At 41.4% G+C, this 24,297-nt stretch overlaps 1 protein-coding gene across 17 annotated transcripts in view; it reads left to right on the top strand.

Moving 5' to 3' along the window:
• LOC129814814 (receptor-type tyrosine-protein phosphatase T) overlaps nt 1–24,297 on the top strand; it is a 561,458-nt gene that overhangs the window by 404,408 nt on the left and 132,753 nt on the right. For all 17 annotated transcript variants that reach the window (XM_055867855.1, XM_055867868.1, XM_055867867.1 and 14 more), the window contains 3 exons: nt 12–163; nt 12,969–13,046; nt 13,252–13,293. In XM_055867855.1, the coding sequence (XP_055723830.1) occupies nt 12–163; nt 12,969–13,046; nt 13,252–13,293 (272 nt within the window). The remainder of the gene's footprint in view (nt 1–11; nt 164–12,968; nt 13,047–13,251; nt 13,294–24,297) is intronic.

Genomic DNA, 24,297 nt, shown 5'->3' with positions numbered 1-24,297 from the left:
GGCGGGTTAAGGAAACTGGCCAAAAAACAGAAGGAGACAGCCAACAGCAGCACTCAGCGGGAGATGGGACCGGTGGGCACGGCTGACAAGAGCACCACCAAAGTCAGCACTCTGCACAAGGACGACCCTTTCTCCACCAGCAGCCAGGACCTCAATGGTTTCAGTGAGTCAAGCAGGACCTACTAATACAATTTCAAAGTTCCTTCAGATGTTTTTCAGAAATCACAGTCTGTACCAATTCCTGTCAGTCCTAGCCTGTTTTCTCTCTGGTCTCTCTTCCCTCTGTTCCACTCCTATTCCCCTAATTTAAATGCATGGTGTTACCCTTGTCTGGAATTTAAATCGCACTTCATCTCACATTTTTTGTGTGCTGTTCTGTTTTCTTTAAAGGTTATCTCCTTTAAAGTCTGCTTTGTGTCCTTCTTTGGTCCCCACATAATAATTAGCCAGGCAGCTTTTGGTTTAACAGCTGGTTTGTCATTCTCACTGTCTTTACAATACTGGATGACCATATTCATGTAAAGTGCAACATATCGACAAATACTTCAGCATAAAACCATAGTGCACTTAAGAGTCACATCTACGAATACAACATTAGAGGTGGGTTGCAAACACTTCAATTCAGTGTAATCTGAATCCACCAACGTATTATGGCTCTGTTTACAAGGTTCTTAGGCACCCACCCCGATACAGCAGTAATGACCATGAGTGGATGCCAATTTCTCTTCTCCAAATGGATTCCATTTTAGCTCCAAATCAAGTTAATGTAAATTCTTTTCAATAACACACTTCAGCGAAAGGCGAATAAGGTTTGGCCGTTTTCTCCGAGCTGTAGGTGTGGACCAGCCTGCTGTGTGGCAGTAGTAATTATAAGGGCCCTCTCAGAAGCTTTTTTCTGGAGAAAGTGTCACATTGGCCTCTGGGAAGAGATTAATTTAAAAGTTCAGGTCAGCTGGAGAGAAAAAATGTCTAAACTAATATGTACAGTAATTGCCTTCATCACACTGTCCATACTTCAGCTCTGCATCTAACCCAACCACGAAAATTCCCTATTAGCATTTAAAACTTCAGAAGAAAAGGAGAATGTGCCATGTATGTTATTTCTGTAACAATTCTGAGAAAACAAGTCCATCGTTACCTGAATTGTACTATTTTGTTCGTCATGTATTGTGTCAGGTCCTAAATCCCCGGAACGTCCAATTTCTCTTTTAGTTTTTTTTAATATAATTAGGGGTTTACATTCACATGGTCAAAACTCAAGCATAGATTTGTAACTTTTTTCTAGTATGGCACAGATAAAGATGCCATGAGTAACTTGGTCCAAAAAATGTCGTGAACTGGGATAAAGGAAGCACTGTTATAAGCAGTTTCACTTAAACACTCATATCCACCGCCACATTTGACCTAGAGATTGAATGTAGGCGTCTTTCCCCATGCTGAACAAATTTGCCTCTAGGAGCCATAAGGTCCACCAGGATAGATTTTCCTCCATCTTGGACATTTTTGAAAACTTTTGAAAAATGTATTCTCTTGAACCATAAGTCGAAATAAAACCAAATTCTGTATGTAGGCCCATGGTACATATTATAACTTAGTGTGAGAAAAGCTTTGGTTAAGATTGCTGAGTTACTGACAAATCAGAAGATCAGATATTACGTGTCCATTGAAATCCACTTCACAATGGCTTATCAACTTAACTTTTTAGGGTTATCAAAGACATTGCCATGATGAACCAAAGTAAGTTTGACATTAACATCTTAAAATATAAGGAAACTACTAACAATTCACTTTAACTATGTCATGCTAATGTTTAAAATAATAATACCAAAATATTCTCATGAACTAAAAGTCAGATTCCCTTCAAATTTGGTATCATCACAATAGTCCCTAAAGAGTTTGAGAAAATAACATTGATGCATTTAAAGACGGACACACTATACCCGTAGATACATATTAGCACATGCGCTAATATGCTAAACATACAGTGCCTTGGGAAAGTATTAAAACCCCTAGATTTTTTTATTTATCTCAATCTACACACAATACCCCATAATGACAAAGCAAAAACAGGTTTTACATTTTTTAGCAAATGTATATATAAAAAAAAAGGGAAATATCACATTTACATAAGTATTCAGACCCTTTACTCAGTACTTTCTTGAAGCACCTTTGGCTGCGATTACAGCCTTGTGTCTTCTTGGGTATGACGCTGTAAGCTTGGCACACCTGTATTTGGGGAGTTTCTCCCATTCTTCGCTGCAGATCCTCTCAAGCTCTGTCAGGTTGGATGGGGAGCGTTGCTGCACAGTTATTTTCAGGTCTCTCAAGAGATGTTGGATCGGGTTCAAGTCTGGGCTCTGGCTGGGCCACTCAAGGACATTCAAAGAAGGGTCCCAAAGTCACTCCTGCGTTCTCTTGGCTCTGTGCTCAGAGTCATTGTCCTGTCTCCCAGTCGTTGCCGCTGAAAAACATCCCCACTGCATGATGCTACCACCACAATGCTTCACTGTAGGGATGGTGCTAAGTTTCTTCCAGACGTGATGCTTGGCATTCAGGCCAAAGAATTCAATATTGGTTTCATCAGACCAGAGAATCTTGTTTCTCATGGTCTGAGTGTCTTTAGGTGCCTTTTGGCAAACTCATAGCAGGCTGTCATGTGCCTTTTACTGAGGAGTGGCTTCCGTCTGGCCACTACCATAAAGGTCAAATTGGTGGAGTGCTGCAGAGATGGTTGTCCTTCTGGAAGGTTCTCCCTTCTTCACGGAGGAACTCTAGAGCTCTGTCAGAGTGACCATTAGGTTCTTGGTCACCTCCCTGACCAAGGCCCTTCTCCGATTGCTCAGTTTGTCTGGGTGGCCAGCTCTGGGAAGAGTTCCAAACTTCTTCCATTTAAGAATGATAGTGGCCACTGTTATTGGGGACGTTCAATGCTGCAGAAATGTTTTGGTATCCTGCCCCAGATCTGTGCCTCGGAGCTCTATGGACAATTCCTTCGACCTCATGGCTTGGTTTTTGCTCTGACATGCACTGTCAACTGTGGGACCTTGTAAAGGCAGGTGTGTGCTTTTCCAAATCATGTCCAATCAATTGAATTTATCACCGTTGGACTCCAATAAAGTTGTAGAAACATCTCAAGGATGATCAATGGAAACACGATGTACCTGAGCTCAATTTCAAGTCTCATAGCAAAGGGTCTGAACCTGTTTTGCTTTGTCATTATGGGCTATTGTGTGTAGATTGCTGATGGAATCGTTTTATTTAATACATTTAGAATAATGCTGTAACGTAACAAAATGTGGAAAAAGTCCAGGGGTCTGAATACTTTCCCGAAAGCACTGTACTTTGTTTTTGGGATGGGGCATTTCTGTTTCTGGGAGATGCTGGGATAACGCAAATATCCTTTCGTAGGATATATGGAGGCAAATTCATTGCTGACAGTGCAGGCATATGGGGTCAATTTGAATTCAAAATCAAATGTATTGTAAACATGAAATATTAAGTTTAAAAACGTTACAATCGCAAAACAAAATTATGGAATTGTAAGCAAAAATAATGATATCAAAAGCAAAACAAACAAACTGGCAAGCAAGTTATTTTAGAGAGAGCAAAACTAATTTAAAAGCAAGAACAAATGATTTGAAAACGAATACAAATATAGTTCAGGTATACCTCTCCAAAAAATGTTGATATTTTTTATTTAACCTTTATTTAACTAGGCAAGTCAATTAAGAACAAATTATTTACAATGACGGCCTACACCAGCCAAACCCAGATGATGCTGGGCCAATTTTGCGCCGCCCTATGGGACTCCCAATGACGGCCGTGTCTGTATTGATGCCTGTAATTCTGAGATGCGGTGCCTTAGACCACTGCGCCACTCGGGAGCCCCAACAACCAACCCTATTGAATCCCATCCACCTTGCCTGCAGTTACTACATGTAATGGCTAAACTTCCTTAAACTAAAAGGCCACTTCTATAAATGTGTAAATACAGGTTTAGTTCCTTCCACATTTCCATAGATAAAACGAAAGTTGCAGATGTAGTTCAAATGTATTTAATACTCACAAGTTAATTGTCCATTGTTTGTCACACAGATTCCAGGTTGGTAAGTAGAGAAAGAAGGCATTATATAATCCAGATGACGTTAAATAGGTTTCAAGTGATTTGAATGGCAAAAGGTAAAATCCCAAAGTACAAAATATAAGTAGCAACATGCAAATTATATCCAAAAGAAATGGTGGCAACATCCAAATTAAATCCAAACAAAAGAAACAGTAGAAAACTGAAGCTCTACTAGGCGTCTTTCATCAGGTGCAATGGCCTGTCCTAATGAGTTACTGACAACAGCTTTACCCTTAACCCCTTCATTCTGTATTTTACAGGTAAACTATAGGTGTCACAATAGCATCCATAAAAGGCTTCTAATATACAAATGTAACATAATGAACAGTTCCTGTACAATAATAAGCATGTTCTATACATTTATAAATCTTTCATAAATCAACCATAATAAGTTCAATACATTTTCTTTCTAACACTACCTTTGGTTAGGTCCGCTAGTTTTGGAGTGGCGGTTCATCCTAACCTAACCCCTTGAGACAAACACTTTTTTGCCTTGTCTCCATTCGTCCACATGGTTGCTGACTGCGCTTTGCTACCACTGACAAAAATTCTGAAGATTGGCCTTTCGTTTTTGTAATAAACCCAAAAACGGATACCATGGGAGAACCTATTCATGTAAGTAAATACATTTTGAAAATGTTAATTTTTTTTTGTACTATTAGCTAAATAGATAGCTAGCTACCTACAGTAGGCCACTTTGTAGGCTAACTCCACTGAGCTGCTAGCTAGCTAACTTTACACACTGTTTAGTGAATTGTCATCCACTAGCTAACTTCCTATTAGCTAGCTATCTTGATGTAATAATTGTTAATTAAAAACACAGGCTACAAATGCATTTGTAGATGACAGCGAAATTGCAGCTCCAGATGTCAGTAAAGAGACAGTTTAGGCTAGTACTGGATGGGTCAGGTCATTTTGTGGAGAACATTAGGAAACGATTCTCCAGTTCCAGTCCTTAGAGGGGAAAACTAGAGATAGCAACATAGTATTCAGTGCTGTCTTATTTGAGTATAATGAAAGATTGTTTCTTTGTTTTGTTTTCTGTCCTCAGATATGGAAACCTGTGAAAGCCTGTTTGCAGATTAAGAGAGATCGGTTCCCAAGAGACTAAGGGTATATACTATATCCCATGGACTATACGTATGCAGAGGTGTAAAGTACTTAAGTAAAACATACTTAAGTCGTTTTTGGTGGTATCTGTACTTTACTATTTCTTTTTTTGGTCAACTTTTACTCTACTATATTCCTAAAGAAAATAATGTACTTTCTACTCCATACATTTTCCCTAACACGGGAAAGTACTTGTTACATTTTGAATGCTTAGCAGGATAGGAAAATGGTCTAATTCACGCACTGAAAGAGAAAATCCATGGTCATCTCTACTGCATCTGATCTGGCTGACTTACTAAACACAAATGCTTTGTTTGTAAATGATGTCTGTGTTGGAGTATGCCCCTGGCTATCTGTAAATTTAAAAAACAAGAACATCGTGCTGTCTGGTTTGCTTAATATAAGGAATTTGAAATGATTTTGATAAGTAAGTATATTTTAGCAATTACATTTACTTTTAAGTATATTTAAAACCAAATACTTTTTTAACTTTTACTCAAGTAGAATTTTACTGGGTGACTTTCACTTTTACTTGAGTCATTTTGAACTAGTGTCAATATTGATTAATCACAATCCTTCAATAAAGAGGGCAAGGGGTTATGTCTCCAATGTCAGTGTTTGTGTCGTATTCTCAATTGAACATTTCCTTTTTGTTTAGTTGTAAGATCGCCAATCTGTTTTATTCGATTGTGTGTCTCTCAGTATATCAGCCATGTGAATGCATTTTTTATCTTATCATATGGCATGCAGCGCCAATGCAGCCATAGGCCTACATGGCATTACTGACTTTATGGGCAGGTGCAATGCACCTCTTGTCATCTGAAGCAGAGAATAGCTAAACGCACATATTGTTTACATGTTGAGCTATATGTTCTCAATTTAAAATGATGCCAGAAGACAATGTATGAGGCAAACCATACTCCAGATTTTATACATGCCTGGTTGGACCCAGGTGCAGAGAAGAAACCAGACGAGGAATAAGTGGTTAAGGATAAACATAATGCTTTACTGAGAAACGGTAGCCGCAGGATCGGAGTACACTTGAAAAAAATTGTTTAAAAAAACAAACACTAAGTATCTCTCTCACACGCACGCACGCACGCACGCACGCACGCACGCACACACACACACACACACACACACACACATACACACGGTAGCCGCAGGATCGGAGTACACTTGAAAACATTTTTACAAAAAAAAACCCACTAAGTATCTCTCTCACACACACACACACACACACACACACACACACACACACACACACACACACACACACACACACACACACACACACACACACACACACACACACACACACACACACACACACACACACACACACACACACACACACACACACACACACACACACACGGTAAACAATTCAAGCTTCTGCAAAGGACCACAGAAAACACACCTCTTTTAACAGGGACACAATCATGAATTAATAAGACACACCTGAGTCCAATAATAGTCTCTAGGGCGGTCTCTGCCGGCCTCTGGTGCCAGGAGGAACCATGACATATACAATTGTTTAGTACAAATCCAACCCTTGTAATTTGGGTACAGTATGAAAATAAGGAGATGACCATTAGGCTACAGGAGATGAACATTATAGGTAACATATTATAAGGTTCATTTTATTTGATTCATTTTAGCAATCTTGCTTGCAAAAACATTACAGCTGTGTTCGTAGATAGAACAACCATAAACTATGTATCACTGATCCTGGACAAGCTAGAGACTGGGCTAACATAGCTAACGTTTTAGGTAAATAATATACTGTTTTATCCACATTTTTTTAATGGTAAATAGCATTCTAAAATGTTGTTTGTTATCAGTTCTTGTTTTGTTTACATTTTTAGGGCTTGTGACATCATCACTTTACCTCTGTGTATCCTGATTTTTGATTGGTTTAGAATGAACGTTCACTCCAAAACTAGTGGACCTAACCAAAGGTGGTAGCTGCAGGCAAATGTGCCAAAATTTGCAATCGAATAAACTGGCTGTGAAAACAAAGAAACAGACGGGGAAAACAAAGTACTGAGTAACCTAGCGAAAGTCAGTAACAGCAGGCTTGAGCGTAGGCGAAATGGATTGAATAGGTTTTGTTATTGGAAAGGTTTAACTGAACACTATTAAATAACTGTTTCTTGAGTTATTCTTTTGCTTTAAAAAAATTTCCTGCAGGTATTTTTGTTGTTGCTTTTGATGTCATTTTTTGTGTTTACAATTCTATAAATGTTGCTTTCTATTTTTTATCTCAACATTCATTATTTCACTTTTCCCCAAAAATATAATTGTTACATTTTCAACTTCAATTTATTTTATTTTGAAGTACCAACTTCAATGACCTTTAACTTAAAATTAAAAGACTTGTTGAACATACCCGCTTGCTAGCTAGCTACAGTGTTTGAGTCATGTCAGGATACTAATAGCAGTAACTATTCATCATGTGGACTTTGTCTCATGCAAATGAATGTTAGATTTAAATGATATAGACTAACATTGTGAAGTATTGTGATTAGCATATCTGTATAATCACATATGGTTGCCCTATTATGTGGTCTGAACATAGTGAAAAGTGTATTTTTTTAGTCTGCAAAATTAGAAACCGAAAATGTATTACAACTGAGAGAGTGTGTTTTTTAGAATGCTAAAGTGGAGTGTGACAAATGAGATTTAAATCTACGTGGTAATGTTTGACTGATTGCACGTAAAGGAAGATAGTTCCTACATGATTAGAGTGCTTGCTGTGTTATCCAACTGATCTTTTGTCCTTTCTGTCATCCTGTGAACTAAAATCCATAATTCTCCATCTAATTTGGTCATATATCAATGAAGAAAAGTCTCTTGAGACGTGACAAAAAAATCCCTGCTCCATCACATACAGATGTTGGATCTTAATATGACCCATTTCATCCAGGAGGATAATGATCCTGCAGCAGGATGATTTGAAAGGATATTTAATATTTAGAATCACCACCGGGGGCAACTGGAAGCAGTGTTTGTAGGCTATACAATAACTTAGATTGCAGGTCTACTGGGCGTCAGTTCAAGTAGCCTATTTAAACTACGTGCAGGCTACAGCACGACTCGTGTGATTATGTGGATTATAATAAATTGACAATATTTGTAGTGAGTAGATGCATTTTTTGTTAGAGAAAATGTGTTTCTTAGATCAATTGTTTTATTATATGTTCAAGGCAAGCATTAGGCAAAATAAATGTATGTTTTTCTCAGACGCATGTGTGGTCCAGCGGATACAGCAGCTGACAAGGGCACATATATGGGTTCAAATCTGGCCCACTACTGACATTTTAATTTTTGGAGGAACTAGTCATTTCTAAACTGAGCAAAAATATAAACACAACATGCAACAATTTCAAAGATTTTACTGAGTTGCAGTTCATATCAGGAAATATGAACCCGCAGACAATCCCACAGGTGAAGAAGCCGGATGTGGAGGTGCTGGGCGGTAGTGGTTACACGTGGTATGAGGTTGTGATGCCAGTTGGACGCCCTGACAAATTCTCTAAAATGACGTTGGAGGCAGCTTATGGTAGAGAAAATAACATAAAATTATCTGGCAACAGCTCTGTTGGACATTCCTGCAGTCAGCATGCAATGGCATGCTCCCTCGAACCTTGAGACATCTGTGGCATTGTGTTGCGTGTCAAAACTGCACATTTTAAAGTGGCCTTCAATGGTCCCCAGCACAAGGTGCACCTGTGTCATGATCAAATCAAATCAAAGTGTATTTGTCACATGCACCGAATACAACAGGTGAAATGCTTACTTACAAGCACTTAACCAACAATGCAGTTTTAAGAAAATAGCCCCCCCCCCCCCCCAAAAAAAGTAAGAGATAAGAATAACAAATAATTAAAGAACAGCAGTAAATAACAATAGCAGGGCTATATACAGGGGGTCCCGGTACAGAGTCAATGTTAATGTGCGGGGGCAACGGTGTCGAGGTAATTATGTACATGTAGGTAGAGTTATTAAAGTGACTATGCATAGATAATAACAAAGAGTATCAGCAGCATGGAGGGGGGGGGGGGGGCAGTGCAAATAGTCTGTGTAGCCATTTGATTAGCTGTTCTGGAGTCTTATGGCTTTGGGGTAGAATCTAGTTAGGAGCCTCTTGGACCTAGACTTGGCGTTCCGGTACCGCTTACCGTGTGGTAGCAGAGAGAACAGTCTATGACTAGGGTTGCTGGAGTCTTTGACAATTTTTAGGGCCTTCCTCTGACACCGCCTGGTATAGAGGTCCTGGATGGCAGGAAGCTTGGCCCCGGTGATGTACTGGGACGTAAGGACTACCCTCTGCAGTGCCTTGCGGTCGGAGGCCGAACAGTTGCCATACCAAATAGTGATGCCAAATATTTTCAGTCTCCTGAGGGAGAATATGTTTTGTCGTGCCCTCTTCACGACTGTTTTGGTGTGCTTGGACCATGTTAGTTTGCGGTGATGTGGATGCCAAGGAACTTGAAGTTCTCAACCTGCTCCACTACAGCCCCGTTGATGAGAATGGGGGCGTGCTCGGTCCTCATTTTCCTGTAGTCCGTAATCATCTCCTTTGTCTTGATCACTTTGAGGGAGAGGTTGTTGTCCTTACACCACACGGCCAGGTCTCTGACCACCTCCCTATAGGCTTTCTCTTCGTTGTCGGTGATCAGGCCTACCACTGTTGTGTCATCAGCAAACTTAATGATGGTGTTGGAGTCGTGCCTGACCGTGCAGTCATGAGTGAAGAGGGAGTACAGGAGGGGACTGAGCATGCACCCCTGGGTGGCCCCCGTGTTGAGGATCAGCGTGGCAGATGTGTTGTTTTCTACCCTTACCATCTGGGGGTGGCCTGTCAGGATTTCCAGGATCCAGTTGCAGAGGGAGGTGTTTAGTCCCAGGGTCTTTAGCTTAGTGATGAACTTTGAAGGCACTATGGTGTTGAACGCTGATCTCTAGTCAATGAATAGCATTCTCACATAGGTGTTCCTTTTGTCCAGGTGTGAAAGGGCAGTGTGGAGTGCAATAGAGATTGCATCATCTGTGGATCTGTTGGTGCGGTATTCAAATTGGAGTGGGTCTAGGGTTTCTGGGATAATGTTGTTGATGTGAGCCATGACCAGCCTTTCAAAGCCTTTCATGGCTACAGATGTGAGTGCTACAGGTCGGTAGTCATTTAGGCAGGTTCCTTAGTGTTCTTGGGCACAGGGACTATGCTGGTCTGCTTGAAACATGTTGGTATTACAGACCCAGACAGGGAGAGGCGACTCGCTTCGACTTGCCTGGAAGTGAGCATAGAAGTGATGTAGCTCGTCTGGTAGGCTCGTGTCACTGGGCAGCTCTCGGCTGTGTTTCCCTTTGTACTCTGTAATAGTTTGCAAGCCCTGCCACGAGCGTCGGAGCCGGTGTACTATGATGTGATCTTAGTCCCGTATTGACGCTTTGCCTATTTGATGGTTTGTCGGAGGGCATAGCGGGATTTCTTATAAGCTTCCGGGTTAGAGTCTCGCTCCTAGAAATCGGCAGCTCTACCCTTTAGCTCAGTGCGAATGTTGCCTTTAATCCATGGCTTCTGGTTGGGGTATGTACGCACAGTCACTGTGGGGACGACGTCCTCCATGGACTTATTGATGAAGCCAGTGACTGATGTGGTGTACTCCTCAATGCCTTCGGAAGAATCCCGGAACATATGCCGGTCTGTTCTAGTCTGTGCCAGTCTGTGCTAGCAAAGCAATCCTTTATCATCTTCTTCGTCTGACCACTTTTTTATAGACCGATTCACTGGTGTTTCCTGCTTTAATTTTTGCTCGTAAGCAGGAATCAGGAGGATAGAATTATGGTCAGATTTGCCAAATGGAGAGTGTGGGAGAGCTTTGTACATCTCTTTGTGTGGAGTAAAGGTGGTCTAGAATTGTTTTCCTCTGGTTGCACTTTTCACATGCTGTAAGAAATGAGGTTAAACAGATATACGTTTCTCTGCGTTAAAGTCCCCGGCTACTAGGAGTGCCGCCCCTGGATGAGCGTTTTGCTGTTTGCTTATGGCCATATACAGCTCATTGAGTGCGGTTTTAGTGTCAGCATCGGTCTGTGATGATTTGTAGACAGCTACCAGCTGTTGTTCACATATATGCATAGGCCCCCGCCCCATGTCTTACCAGATGCTGACATCATGCTGTTTAATCAGCTTCTTGATATGCTTCACCTGTCAGGTGGATGGATTATATTGGCAAAGGAGAAATGCTCACTAACAGGGATGTAAAGATAGTTGTGCACAACATTTGAGAGAAATAAGCTTTTTGTGCTTATGGAACATTTCTGGGATTTTTTTATTTCAGTTTATGAAACAGGGGACCAACACTTCACATGCTGCGTTTATATTTTTGTTCAGTGTATATAAAACGACGGTTGCTAACGTGTACGGCTGCATTTCAGATCCATTTTTGTACATTTGAATGTTGCAGTAAATGACTTAAATCTATAGCTTTGAGCGAGCGAGAAAACATTATTTTAAGATAGTGAGCTCTGATCAAATGACCCCTTATGGAGAGAAAGAGAACTGCTCCTTTTTAGACAGTCACAAGGCTCATTTGAATTTCCTGATGTATCAGGAAAATTCTCCGCAACAAAAGAGTGATAAAGGAAAGATCTGATATCTGTACATCTAAGTGTGCAAAGCCTCCAACACAAAATGTTCTCCCTCTCATATTAGTATTCTTCCTGTAAAACATCTTATTCATTATTCCTCCCTTTCAATATTTATGGAGTGTAATGTGGCCATCAGAATAGGATAGTACCAGGGGTGTTGGGCACTGGTTGTACCTAATGAGGCAGAGAAAAATGCCAACGCAGCATGGGATCTAATATTTACAGGGACGCAGGTAAATAACCTTTTCTCTTATTGCATTCTCGTGAAACATATTTTGCTGGTATCTAGTCTACATTGCTGCGAACGCACTTTTCACGTGCCGTTAGTAGTGTAAAGTTTAGCATCTTTGCTACATTAGCATACAGTATGCATAAATCCATGGGATTTTATCTTTGAGTAGAGGAGATGCTGTTGCGCATTAGCATGTAAAGCACATCCTCAGAGTGAGATGAAGGAGCTAGTCTGTGGATAAATGGTTTGCGTAGCAGTATGTCATATCACATGTCGATTATTGTAAAAACTCCATGTGTCAGAATCCCATTTGTCCGCATTTCGTGTTTGATAGGCTTGTAGTGTGAGTTGTTGAAGGTGAGAACTCTTCTCTTTCACCATATGGTGGCATTTACTGAACCCATCCAGGTTTGCTCACTTGTGGTACATACATTTGCTCTTTCTCACTGTACGTCTCCTTTGGGATAGCTGGTTAATGTACTGTAGACTCACCTTAATCTAGAGACTTACCTGCATGTCTGTCTTACCTGCATGTCCGTCTAATTAACCTGTATTTAACCAGGAAAATACCCTTTGAGTTTCAAAACCTCTTTTGCGAGGTGGACCTGGCCAAGCGGTCAGCAGGAAGTAGTCCGCGTGTAGATAGAAAGAGCACAATACAATACAATACATTAAAAACAATCACAATGGTCAACAACATGTTCCCCTATCAGAGGTTTAAAATCAACAAGCGATACCCTCTCCTGCAGAAGAGAGAGTGCTTTGTGTCTGGATATTGCATCCTGTTTGCTGTGTTGCTGTGTCTTCGAGGTCTTTAACATCTCCCCCTTGTGTTTCTCCCCTCAGCATCCCCCTCTCCCTGCTCCTTCTCTGTGCAAGGCAAAACTCTGCAAAGCAAATCCCTTTTGAATTCCTACTACTCAGGTACAGCCATACCACTCTGAAGACGCCTGCTTTGTAGTGTATCTACATAAGGCAATGCCAAATTGCTCTTTCTGTTCTCTTCAAAGTAGAATGTGTTGAGAAATCAAACTGTAGATTGTAACATTTTCTAGGGTGTACATTTTTGTTGCTTGGAGATCAATATTCACTGTGTCTTCTTCTTTTCCTGTGTCGTGACCGTCTGTAGTGTCGAAGGAGGCTGTTGCAGTCCCTGCAACAGCATCAATCGGTAAGAATCTTCTCTCCATCTATTCTTGCATCTTCTTCCATTATCTTGCTTTCACTTTTCATAGGTGTAGTTTAGATATCTGGTACTGGACAGAAATTCAATCTACACATTTTTTTTACTCATATCATATTGAAGACCATTTGCCATTACCACTGAAATAAATCAAAACTAACAGCATGTTAACAAGATACTACAACAACACATAACGTAGTTTTACTACTTATGCGAAACAGACAGCACTCCCAGTGGCCATGCTGCTGGCCCAGGGCAGGCTGGCATCGGTCTAAAAAGAGATCTGCTGCCACTGCCCATAATTACATACACAGGAGTGTGATGAAATCAGATCTAGTGTGTTGCAGCCGGTTGAATACTAATGGACCGGATGTTGCCCCTTCAGTTTGCACACGGCCAGATTGAAATGTCAAATCCATTTCTGACTCTTTTTCCACTCTCTCCCTTGCCCCTCCACCTCTTTCTCGAGGCAGATTGACCACCTCTTTGCCAAGTAGATTTGCTGAAAGCTGAAAATATGCTTTTTGGTGCTTTGGTAGAGAGGTAGCTCCACTCTCAGCTGTTTCTCCACCGCCTCCTCCTCAAGTCAACTGGCAGCATCTCTCTCCAATTCATTGGTTTATGTGCTCCAATTCTAGAAGGTTGTTGACGGTATCCCCACCTGTAATTTGTCACCACCTGGTGCATGTTCTGCATGCATGTCGTATACCCATGGTTCCCCATGGTTGACCCGCAAAAAAATCAGCTGGCGGGTGGAATGAAAACATTCTTCCAAACCGTGGGTTGGCTCGCGGTTCAAAACAATTGTATTGTGGGACGTAATTCTTTTAAATCAAAATCATATTTCTTTTACAAACCCAGGAGCGTGTTGTGTTGCATTGTGTTGCGAATTCCATTCTGTGAGCGGTGGGGCGGACATATAGGCTACCAGCCATGCACGCAGTGGATCATGGAACTGTCCATTAGTTGTGTGGTGCTGAAACATATGTTTAATCCCCCCCCCCCCCACGTGAGAATATGTTGCCAAATGTACTTTCTCTGGCTAGCCTAGCTCAGGCGAAAATGGCTAACGTAGGCCGTAATCGGAAGAAATATAAAGAAAGATTATGAAACACAACATCCTGGAAACAGGTGCTGTGCGAGTGAAATCCCTGGTTTGGTTTGGAAGGATTTTGGAGTCATTGTGGACAAGGACAACAACACGGTAGATGGACACAAAGCCAGCAAAAAGTGAAAGCAGGTTTTTGTTTATGATAGGCTAATTCAGTGTATTATCAATGAATTATGTTAACTCAGCCTTTCGTTCATTTAGTCCATACGCAGGCCATATCAAGTTTAAACCGGTGCGCTGGTATACGCTTGAGTAGCCTAGACTATAGTCTACTAAATAAATGTATTTTTGCAGCCTATATTCGATTCTGGGATTTTTAAAATGTAAGTTTCAATTCAACTATTTGATTATCTTAACAGTATTGAATGTAAAGGGCTTGTTTTGTTATGTCAGCTATAGGTTTTCATTAGGTAAGGCTAATTAGAAGGCCCTTTTTTTCCAGTGCGATTTGAGTTGTTAATGTGCCGTATCTCATTGTAAAAAAAATTATATATCGTTCTTAAGTCGTGGCATGGTTTCTTTCTATACAAATGTTGAATAAACATGCAGACAAATTAATTAATGTAGGGAGGGGAATAATAGCCTACTACTCTGGAGTCATAAAAAGTCAATACATTTGTTATTTGGACGGTCCCTGATCATCTCTCGGGAAAACAATTATATGTGGGTGGGTCGGGTTGAGGAGAAAAATCTGTCCTGATGTCGGATATCAGGTGGGGCTCGGAATTTATGTGGCCGGTGTGGGGCGGGTGCGGCTCCAAAAAACGGACCCGTTGCAGGTCTACTTTGTGGTATATCTTTTGTTTGGTCTAAGTCAAGTTTTTGTTGATGACTTTTGTTTAACGGAGCAGATGTTTTGTTTTGTCTGCCCCCCCCCCCGGGTACTGTAAGGTACTGTAAACACACGGTTTGATCTCAAGGCTGTCTGTAAAATATACTTTTTACTGACCTGTGGATCAAAGGGAAGGAGTGGTGATCAGCTGGGTCCTGAAGGTTTTAGATGTTCAGTATTGTTAATCCTGCTTTAGAAGTATCCCTCAGAGCCTCAATCTCACAACCCAAGTATTTTACACATTCAGTATTGTTACTCTTGCTTTAAAAGTAGTCCCCTGAGGCCCTCATTCTCAAAATATTGCATTGAATATTCTAAATGGTATCCCCTAAGACTCCTAGAGAGTCTTTGTTCACCCAATTCATATCCACCAAGTGGGACTACCTGTACTTTGATTGTGATTTTAATGTATTCAAGTGTTTATATTAAAGTTAGAACTGAAGTAAGGGACAGTGAAGGTTTGAGCCTACCATATATCCTCTTCTCGGTAACTGGTGGGAGTCAAAGTGTACCTTCCACAAGCACTGTTGATGACAGAGAAAATCACAGTAATGGCCAACAGACCCCCTTCTTCACTGGACGGGGGAGAGAAAGCCAGCTCTCAGCAAACAGAGTCAAGCCGGGGGAAAAATAACCTTGTCAAACATTACAGCAGGCAGGTTTTGACAGGCAAGCAAGTCCAAAGTGAAGGCAACATTTATTGATTTCAGCAATACATTTGTACTGCGAGACATCTGTAAATTACCCATAGTACAGTACATTCCATAATCATCAAGTTTCACAGTCAATAATTTAGCTTTGCCTATTCATTTTAGTCTGACACTGTTCTGCTAAAGCCAAGCAAAAAGGAAAATAAATAGAGATGAGAGGGAGAAGCAAGAGGTCTTAGTGTGGAGGAAGGAGCTTCTAAAAATCCATACTCATGTAAAGCTTGGCTTAATTTAGCTCTCTTTGTATATCAGTCTTTGGGTTTCGATGGCTCGGGTGTTTCTTTTGCGATGCTAATAGGCATCATTTTGTGAACATTACATTCCAATCACTGACACCGTTTCCTTAACTGTTTTGGAGAAAGCATGAGACCACAGCTGTTCAACGTGCCCGCGTGCATGCTTAGCTAGTAGTAGTGGTGTGACCTTGAGTCAATTCACTGTATATTGATCATGGGCCAGTTTATAAAGTGGCATGTAATATTGTTTGCTGCCACTGCAGGCAGTCTATTAGATATGACTGATGATGCTGTACATTTCCATTTTTCCTCTGCTTCTCTATCTCTGACTTAGTCGCAGGCATTTTAGTCGCTCTGCACGTGGGCTGTGTCTTTAGATGTGACTTGTTATCAACACCAAGTAATCAATGCTTCACCAGAGACCAAAGACGACAGACAGCAAGAAGGAGAGGCTGGAGAGAGTCTGTATCCAGTCAGCTGTGTACTGTCTGTGGGCTGGGCCGTGGGGTGTCGGGCATTTCATTTTTTTATGAGCATGGCCTTATTTCTATTACAGCATATTGGATGACTGTCGTTCATATTCCATTCACCCAGCTCAGTGAAACATTGATAGGTTAAGGCTACGACATTATTTTGCCCTATACCCATCATGAGGTTGCTACAACGAGTCTACAAATGAACGTTTTTAACGTAGGTGCACAGGTTGAGAGACAAATAGGAGTAATCAAGGTGACACACATTCAACATTCTTGCACGGTCTTGCCTTAATCTAGCCGATCTGGGGTGCTTAAGCATTAGTCCAAAGAGTTGCAAAGCATTCCATTTTGCAACTAAAGCAAACGTTTCTATTGGACAAATTCAGGTAGATCCTTCCCCATTTTGTTTAATTTGCTTCCGTTTAAGCAACATTTTGCAATAGAATCAGCAGAATGAATACACCCCTGATCACCCGCACACACAGTTCACTTTCATAGCAGCCACATACAGCATCATCAGTTTGCTCGTTGTATAATTCCTTCTCACATCTACACGCTCTCTTCCTCTCACCTTCAGTGCACAACACAACAGCTGTTTGTGACCAGGCACAAATACCTCTCGAAGCCAAACTTTCATACCCTGACCGCTAACCGCTACACAGCCTATATCGTTGTTACCATATTAACGTTATAGTAAAAAATAAATAAACTAATGCATTAGTAAACCCACAATCCAGTCCATGTGTGCATCACGCAGTACAGTTACAGAAAGCAGTTTAGCAGTTACACCGGCGTGCCCCGGTATAAATGAATAAAACCGAAAGCTTACCTTGACTTGGAAGAGTTACCGTGTTGGAAAGCCTTAGCCAGCTAGCTCTGTTTGTCAGGTTGTTGAGTAGGCAAAATTAGCTGCATTAGCTAAGTAAGTGAAAGGTAAACTAAAAAGGAAAAAAAATACTAATAAATATAGCTAGCTCTCTCTCTCCCTCTCTCTGCTGCATCTTCTTAATTTTGTAAGAAATTAATTTGTTTGAAACTTGATCAACTATTGTTTTTTCTCTCTGTGAGTCAACTACTCATCACGCTTTACGCACTGCACAGCTGGCTAGTGCATTCGGAAAGTATTCAGACCCTTTGACTTTTTCCACATTTTGTTACGTTACAGCCTTATTCTAAAATTGATTAAATTGTTTTTTCCCCTCATCAATATACACACAATACCCCATAATGACAAAGCAAAAGCAGATTTTTAGAAATGGTTGCAAATGAATACAAAAATAAATAAAAATATATCACATTTACAAAAGTATTCAGAGCCTTTGTATTGAGACTCAACATTGAGCTCAGGTGCATCCTGTTTCCATTGATCATACTTGAGTTATTTCTACACTTGATTGGAGTCCACCTATGATGAATTCAATTGATTGGACTCACCTGTCTATATAAGGTCCCACAGTTGACAGTGGATGTCAGACCAAAAACCAAAGCATGAGGTCGAAGGAATTGTCCGTAGAGCTCCGAGACGGGATTGAAAATGTAATCAATCCATTTTAGAATAAGGCTGTAACGTAAAAACATGTGGAAAAAGGGAAGGGGTCTGAATATTTTCTGAATGCTTTCAGTACTAGATCAATTAATTATGTGATCCTTTGATGTCAGTTCATGCTGCAAGAGCTCTGAAAGGTTGGAGGACCTCCTCCGGGAAGTTGTCATAGTTACTATGGAAGTCTATAGAAGGCGGTAAGTACGATGAGCCTCCTATGTTTTGTATTGAAGTCAAAGAATCCAGAGGACAGAAGATAGCTGTCCTCTGGCTACACCATGGTGCTACCCTAGAGGGTGCTGTTGAGGCTACTGTAGGTAAGTGGTGACGTGAATATTTTTTGTAAATTTTTATTTAAAAAGTATAATTTCACAACTTTTTTTTTTATGGAATGCACTGAGTAGGATGGTCCTCCCCTTCCTCCTCTGATGAGGCTCAACTGCTGCTGAAGTGAGGCAGTGGAGAACTCTCATAGGGCTGGAAGGTAGATCTCACTCTGGGACTAGCCCAAATCTGCTGTTAATCCACCACCACCAGCAGATCTAGCGTTAAGAATACTGTTACATGTGGGTGTGTTGAATGAAATCCATAGCTAATTTTGTATTAGCGTATACAATAATGGTATTGATATGATATCCAGCAGCAGAGTAGATGCCTATGCTTCCAGTAGACATGAGTTGGTTTAGAATGCATCTATCCACTACATCATTTACATTCTGTCATTCATATCTCTACATGCAGAACATGGCTATCATGTCTGCCAAAACCAGAGGAAGCTAAAGTTCTTCATTTGCATTGGCTTATCAAAAATGCCATGTTTGAACATTGGTCAGCAAAAGACCTGTTCTTGAGGATGGAACCTGGTTCATGTTAAAAGAAGGGCCTAGGTATGTTTGGTTCGTAGTAAGCTTGCTATTCCTAAGAGCTTCAGAGAATGATTCAATTCTATGGTTGGAATACCATTGCAAATTATTTAAAATCTTCTTCAGATGTATTCCTTAGAATGGATGTACTTTTTAGGTAATTTCAAACGGCATTATCTTGTCCCCGCTCAAAGAGCTGTCCAATATATTTTGTTATGGATGGTAATTATTGCTAATGGTCTGGAACAGCGTTGTAGTGATAATGTTGCATTGCCGATAATTGAGCTTAATGCGATTTCAGCACTAACCATTAGTCTGCACCTCAGGGAAGAACTGCACACTAAAATTATGAAATGAATTCAAAAGCAATGGCCTTTATCAGAACAACTTCTGCAAAACAGGATGTTCATTTTGAGACATTGTAATTGTATCTATGCTCCCATAGTATCTCTGAGCATCATATTGTACTCAAAGTATTTTTTGCTTGGAAATAATATTTCTCAGTATGGCGTGTTACAAGCCCTGCGCCCTCATAACTTTAGCTTTCCTGCCTTTCTTCACAACAGAGCAATATTCACAACAGAACAACCTGCTCTCTGTGAAACCTCTTTATTTCTGATGCAACTTTTCTACCATGTTTGGCATTCAGATTACTGTAGAAGGAAAGTCAACCTAGTCATAAGCTGTTCTCTCTGCTACCGCCTGGCAAGTGGTACCGGAGCGCCAAGTCTAGGACCAAAAGGCTCTTTAACAGCTTCTACTCCAAAGCCATAAGCCTGAACAATTAATCAAATGGCCTTCTGGACTATTTACATTGACCCCCACCCACTTTATTTTTACACTGCTGCTACTCGCTGCTTATTATTTATGCATAGTACTTTAATCCTTCGTACATGTACAAATTACCTTGACTAACCTGTACCTCTGCACATTGACTCAGTACCTGTACCCCCTGTATATAGCCTCGTTATATTTATACTTCGTTGTGTTATATAGCCTCGTTGTGTTACTTTTTATTACATTTTTACTTTAATTTATTTAGGAAAAACTATATTTATTGAACTGCATTGTTGGTTAAGGGCTTGTAAGTAAGCATAAGGGTAAGGTCTACCTGTTGTATTCGGCACATGTGACAAATACAATTAGATTTGAAGAAAGAACAGACATTTCCTGAAAGGTGATTGAATTTCACCTGACTCTGTCTAACATGCCAAGGTGTGTGTGTAAGTCCTGTGTTTCTCACTTACCCAAGGCATGTGATCACATGGAGCCAGGATCAGTGCTCATGCATCTGTGAGCCATGATAATGAAGTCATGAAAAGCACGTGTTCTCAAGCAACAAAAAACTTCCCTCTGAGGTCAATAAATCAAATTATTAGCATGAAGATATCGTAATCTAAGTTACAGGCAAGAAGACACATTGTGAATACATTTCATGGCTGACTAAATGCATATTTGACCTTCAACGCAGCCCCAAGCATTAGCCGCTCGATATGTCAGTAGCTTTTGACGGGATTCAGTCTGTTTATTGGTAATATTCACAACATAATATACCCTCAGGGCTGACACTTTAAGATATGTTCTTGTTGTGGAGACAAAAACAAATTAATAATGAATTAGGAATTGTCTGAATAGGCTGTAGAGGGCGCACTTTGGGTAGGATTAAGTGGACCTCTACCGTCTCCACTGTAAAGTCAGTACCTGCTCCCTGTCCTATGGCTAGGCCTCTCTCCTCACCCACCTCCATGTAAGCAGATGCCAAAGCTAAAATAACGTAACCACATTACATGCCGGTGTTTATCTCCATCTCACATCAGTAATCGTGATGGGAAATGGAGATGTGTGAGTAATGAGCAGAAATGTAAACACAGCCCAGATAGAACATTACCACGAAACAACATTAATTAGAGTGATGAGTCTGTGCTCCGGTTGCCAATCAGAACATGCCCCATGGCTAAACACACTGAGTATACAAAACATTGCTCTTTCCATGACATAGACTTGCCAGGTGAAGGCTGTGATCCCTTATTGATGTCACTTGTTAAAACCACTTCAATCAGTGTAGATGAGGGGGGAGGGTGGGGGGGGGGGGGGACAGGTTAAACAAAGGTTGTTAAGCCTTGAAACAATTGAGACGTGTATGTGTGCCATTCAGAGGGTGAATGGGTATAACAAAATATTTCAAATCAAATTTTATTTGTCACATACACATGGTTAGCAGATGTTAATGCGAGTGTAGCGAAATGCTTGTGCTTCTAGTTCCGACAATGCAGTAATAACCAACAAGTAATCTAACCTAACAATTCCACAACTACTACCTTATACACACAAGTGTAAAGGGATAAAGGATATGTACATAAAGATATATGAATGAGTGATGGTACGGAACGGCATAGGCAAGATGCAGTAGATGGTATAGTGTACAGTCTATACATATGAGATGAGTAATGTAGGGTATGTAAACATAAAGTGGCATAGTTTAAAGTGGCTAGTGATACATGTGTTACATAAAGATGGCAAGATGCAGTGGATGATATACAGTACAGTATATACATATACATATGAGATGAGTAATGTAGGGTATGTAAACATTATATTAAGTGGCATTGTTTAAAGTGGCTAGTGATACATTTTTACATAATTTCCATCAATTCCCATTATTAAAGTGGCTGGAGTTGAGTCAGTATGTTGGCAGCGGCCACTAAATGTTAGTGGTGGCTGTTTAACAGTCTGATGGCCTTGAAATAGAAGCTGTTTTTCAGTCTCTCGGTCCCTGCTTTGATGCACCTGTACTGACCTCACCTTCTGGATGATAGCGGGGTGAACAGGCAGTGGCTCGGGTGGTTGTTGTCCTTGATGATCTTTATGGCCTTCCTGTGACATCGGGTGGTGTAGGTGTCCTGGAGGGCAGGTAGTTTGCCCCCGGTGATGCGTTGTGCAGACCTCACTACCCTCTGGAGAGCCTTATGGTTGTGGGCGGAGCAGTTGCCGTACCAGGCGGTGATACAGCCCGACAGGATGCTCTCGATTGTGCATCTGTAGAAGTTTGTGAGTGCTTTTGGTGACAAGCCGAATTTCTTCAGCCTCCTGAGGTTGAAGAGGCGCTGCTACGCCTTCTTCACAACACTGTCTGTGTGGGTGGACCAATTCAGTTTGTTTGTGATGTGTACACCGAGGGACTTAAAACTTTCCACCTTCTCCACTACTGTCCCGTCGATGTGGATAGGGGGGTGCTCCCTCTGCTGTTTCCTGAAGTCCACAATCATCTCCTTTGTTTTGTTGAGGTTAAGTGTAAGATTATTTTCCTGACACCACACTCCGTGGGCCCTCACCTCCTCCCTGTAGGCCATCTCGTCGTTGTTGGTAATCAAGCCTACCACTGTAGTGTCGTCCGCAAACTTGATGATTGAGTTGGAGGCGTGCATGGCCACGCAGTCGTGGGTGAACAGGGAGTACAGGAGAGGGCTCAGAACGCACCCTTGTGGGGCCCCAGTGTTGAGGATCAGCGGGGTGGAGATGTTGTTACCTACCCTCACCACCTGGGGGCGGCCCGTCAGGAAGTCCAGGACCCAGTTGAACAGGGCCGGGTCGAGACCCAGGGTCTCGAGCTTGATGACGAGTTTGGAGGGTACTATGGTGTTAAATGCTGAGCTGTAGTCGATGAACAGCATTCTCACATAGGTATTCCTCTTGTCCAGATGGGTTAGGGCAGTGTGCAGTGTGGTTGCGATTGCGTCGTCTGTGGACCTATTGGGTCGGTAAGCAAATTGGAGTGGGTCTAGGGTGTCAGGTAGGGTGGAGGTGATATGGTCCTTGAATAGTCTCTCAAAGCACTTCATGATGACGGAAGAGAGTGCTACAGGGCGGTAGTCGTTTAGCTCAGTTACCTTAGCTTTCTTGGGAACAGGAACAATGGTGGCCCTCTTGAAGCATGTGGGAACAGCAGACTGGGATAAGGATTGATTGAATATGTCCTTAAACACACCAGCCAGCTGGTCTGCGCATGCTCTGAGGACGCGGCTGGGAATGCCGTCTGGGCCTGCAGCCTTGCGAGGGTTAACACGTTTAAATGTTTTACTCACCTCGGCTGCAGTGAAGGAGAGCCCGCAGGTTTTGGTAGCGGGCCGTGTCAGTGGCGCTGTATTGTCCTCAAAGCGAGCAAAAAAGTTATTTAGTCTGTCTGGGAGCAAGACATCCTGGTCCGCGACGGGGCTGGTTTTCTTTTTGTAATCCGTGATTGACTGTAGACCCTGCCACATACCTCTTGTGTCTGAGCTGTTGAATTGCGACTACTTTGTCTCTATACTGGGACTTAGCTTGTTTGATTGCCTTGCGGAGGGAATAGCTACACTGTTTGTATTCGGTCATGTTTCCGGTCACCTTGCCCTGGTTAACTACTTATGGCTGCAAGGGGCAGTATTGAGTAGCCTGATAAAATGTGTCCATTTCAAACGGCCTCGTACTCAATTCTTGCTCGTACAATATGCATATTATTATTACTATTGGATAGAAAACACTCTCTAGTTTCTAAAACCGTTTGAATTATTTCTCTGAGTGAAACAGAACTCATTCTGCAGCACTTTTCCTGACCCGGAAGTTCAAAGTCTGAAATAGATGCTCTCTTCCTCTTCCTGCCTATAAATGGGCACAAGAGCTATTAGTATACATGCACGTCATACACCTTCCTCTGGGTGTCAAGAAGGCTGTGAGAGAAGAAATGAGGTGATTATCTCGATCTGGGATGGAATAAATCCTCTTGGAATGACGTGTACACCATTTCCGGTACTCTGAAGAACGCGATTTGGACAGTGGGGTTGCCTTTTGTTTTGCTGACGTTATAGGCGACTATTATTTCCGGCTTTGATTTTATTTGATACATGTCACCATATCATCGTAAAGTATGTTTTTTCAATATAGTTTCATCAGATTATTGAAATTTTTTCGGGAGTTTTACCGTGTTCCGTTCTCTTCCGTTTGTTTACATGGAGAGATCCGTGCAACCCGGCTAGCGCGCTTGCTAAATGAAGAGAGAAAGTTGCCATTCTGAATCCAAACAACGACTCATCTGGACAAAGGACACCTTGTTCAACATTCTGATGAAAGATCAGCAAAAGTAAGACCCAATTTATGATGTTGTTTCATATATCTGTCGTAGTCGCCGGCGCCCAAGTGTTTCTGGCTATTGTGCTAAGCTAATACAACGCTACATTTTGTTTTCGCT

Source organism: Salvelinus fontinalis, chromosome 18, assembly GCF_029448725.1.
Source record: "Salvelinus fontinalis isolate EN_2023a chromosome 18, ASM2944872v1, whole genome shotgun sequence".
NCBI lineage: Eukaryota > Metazoa > Chordata > Actinopteri > Salmoniformes > Salmonidae > Salvelinus > Salvelinus fontinalis.
This window is presented reverse-complemented; position numbering and strand designations above follow the sequence as displayed.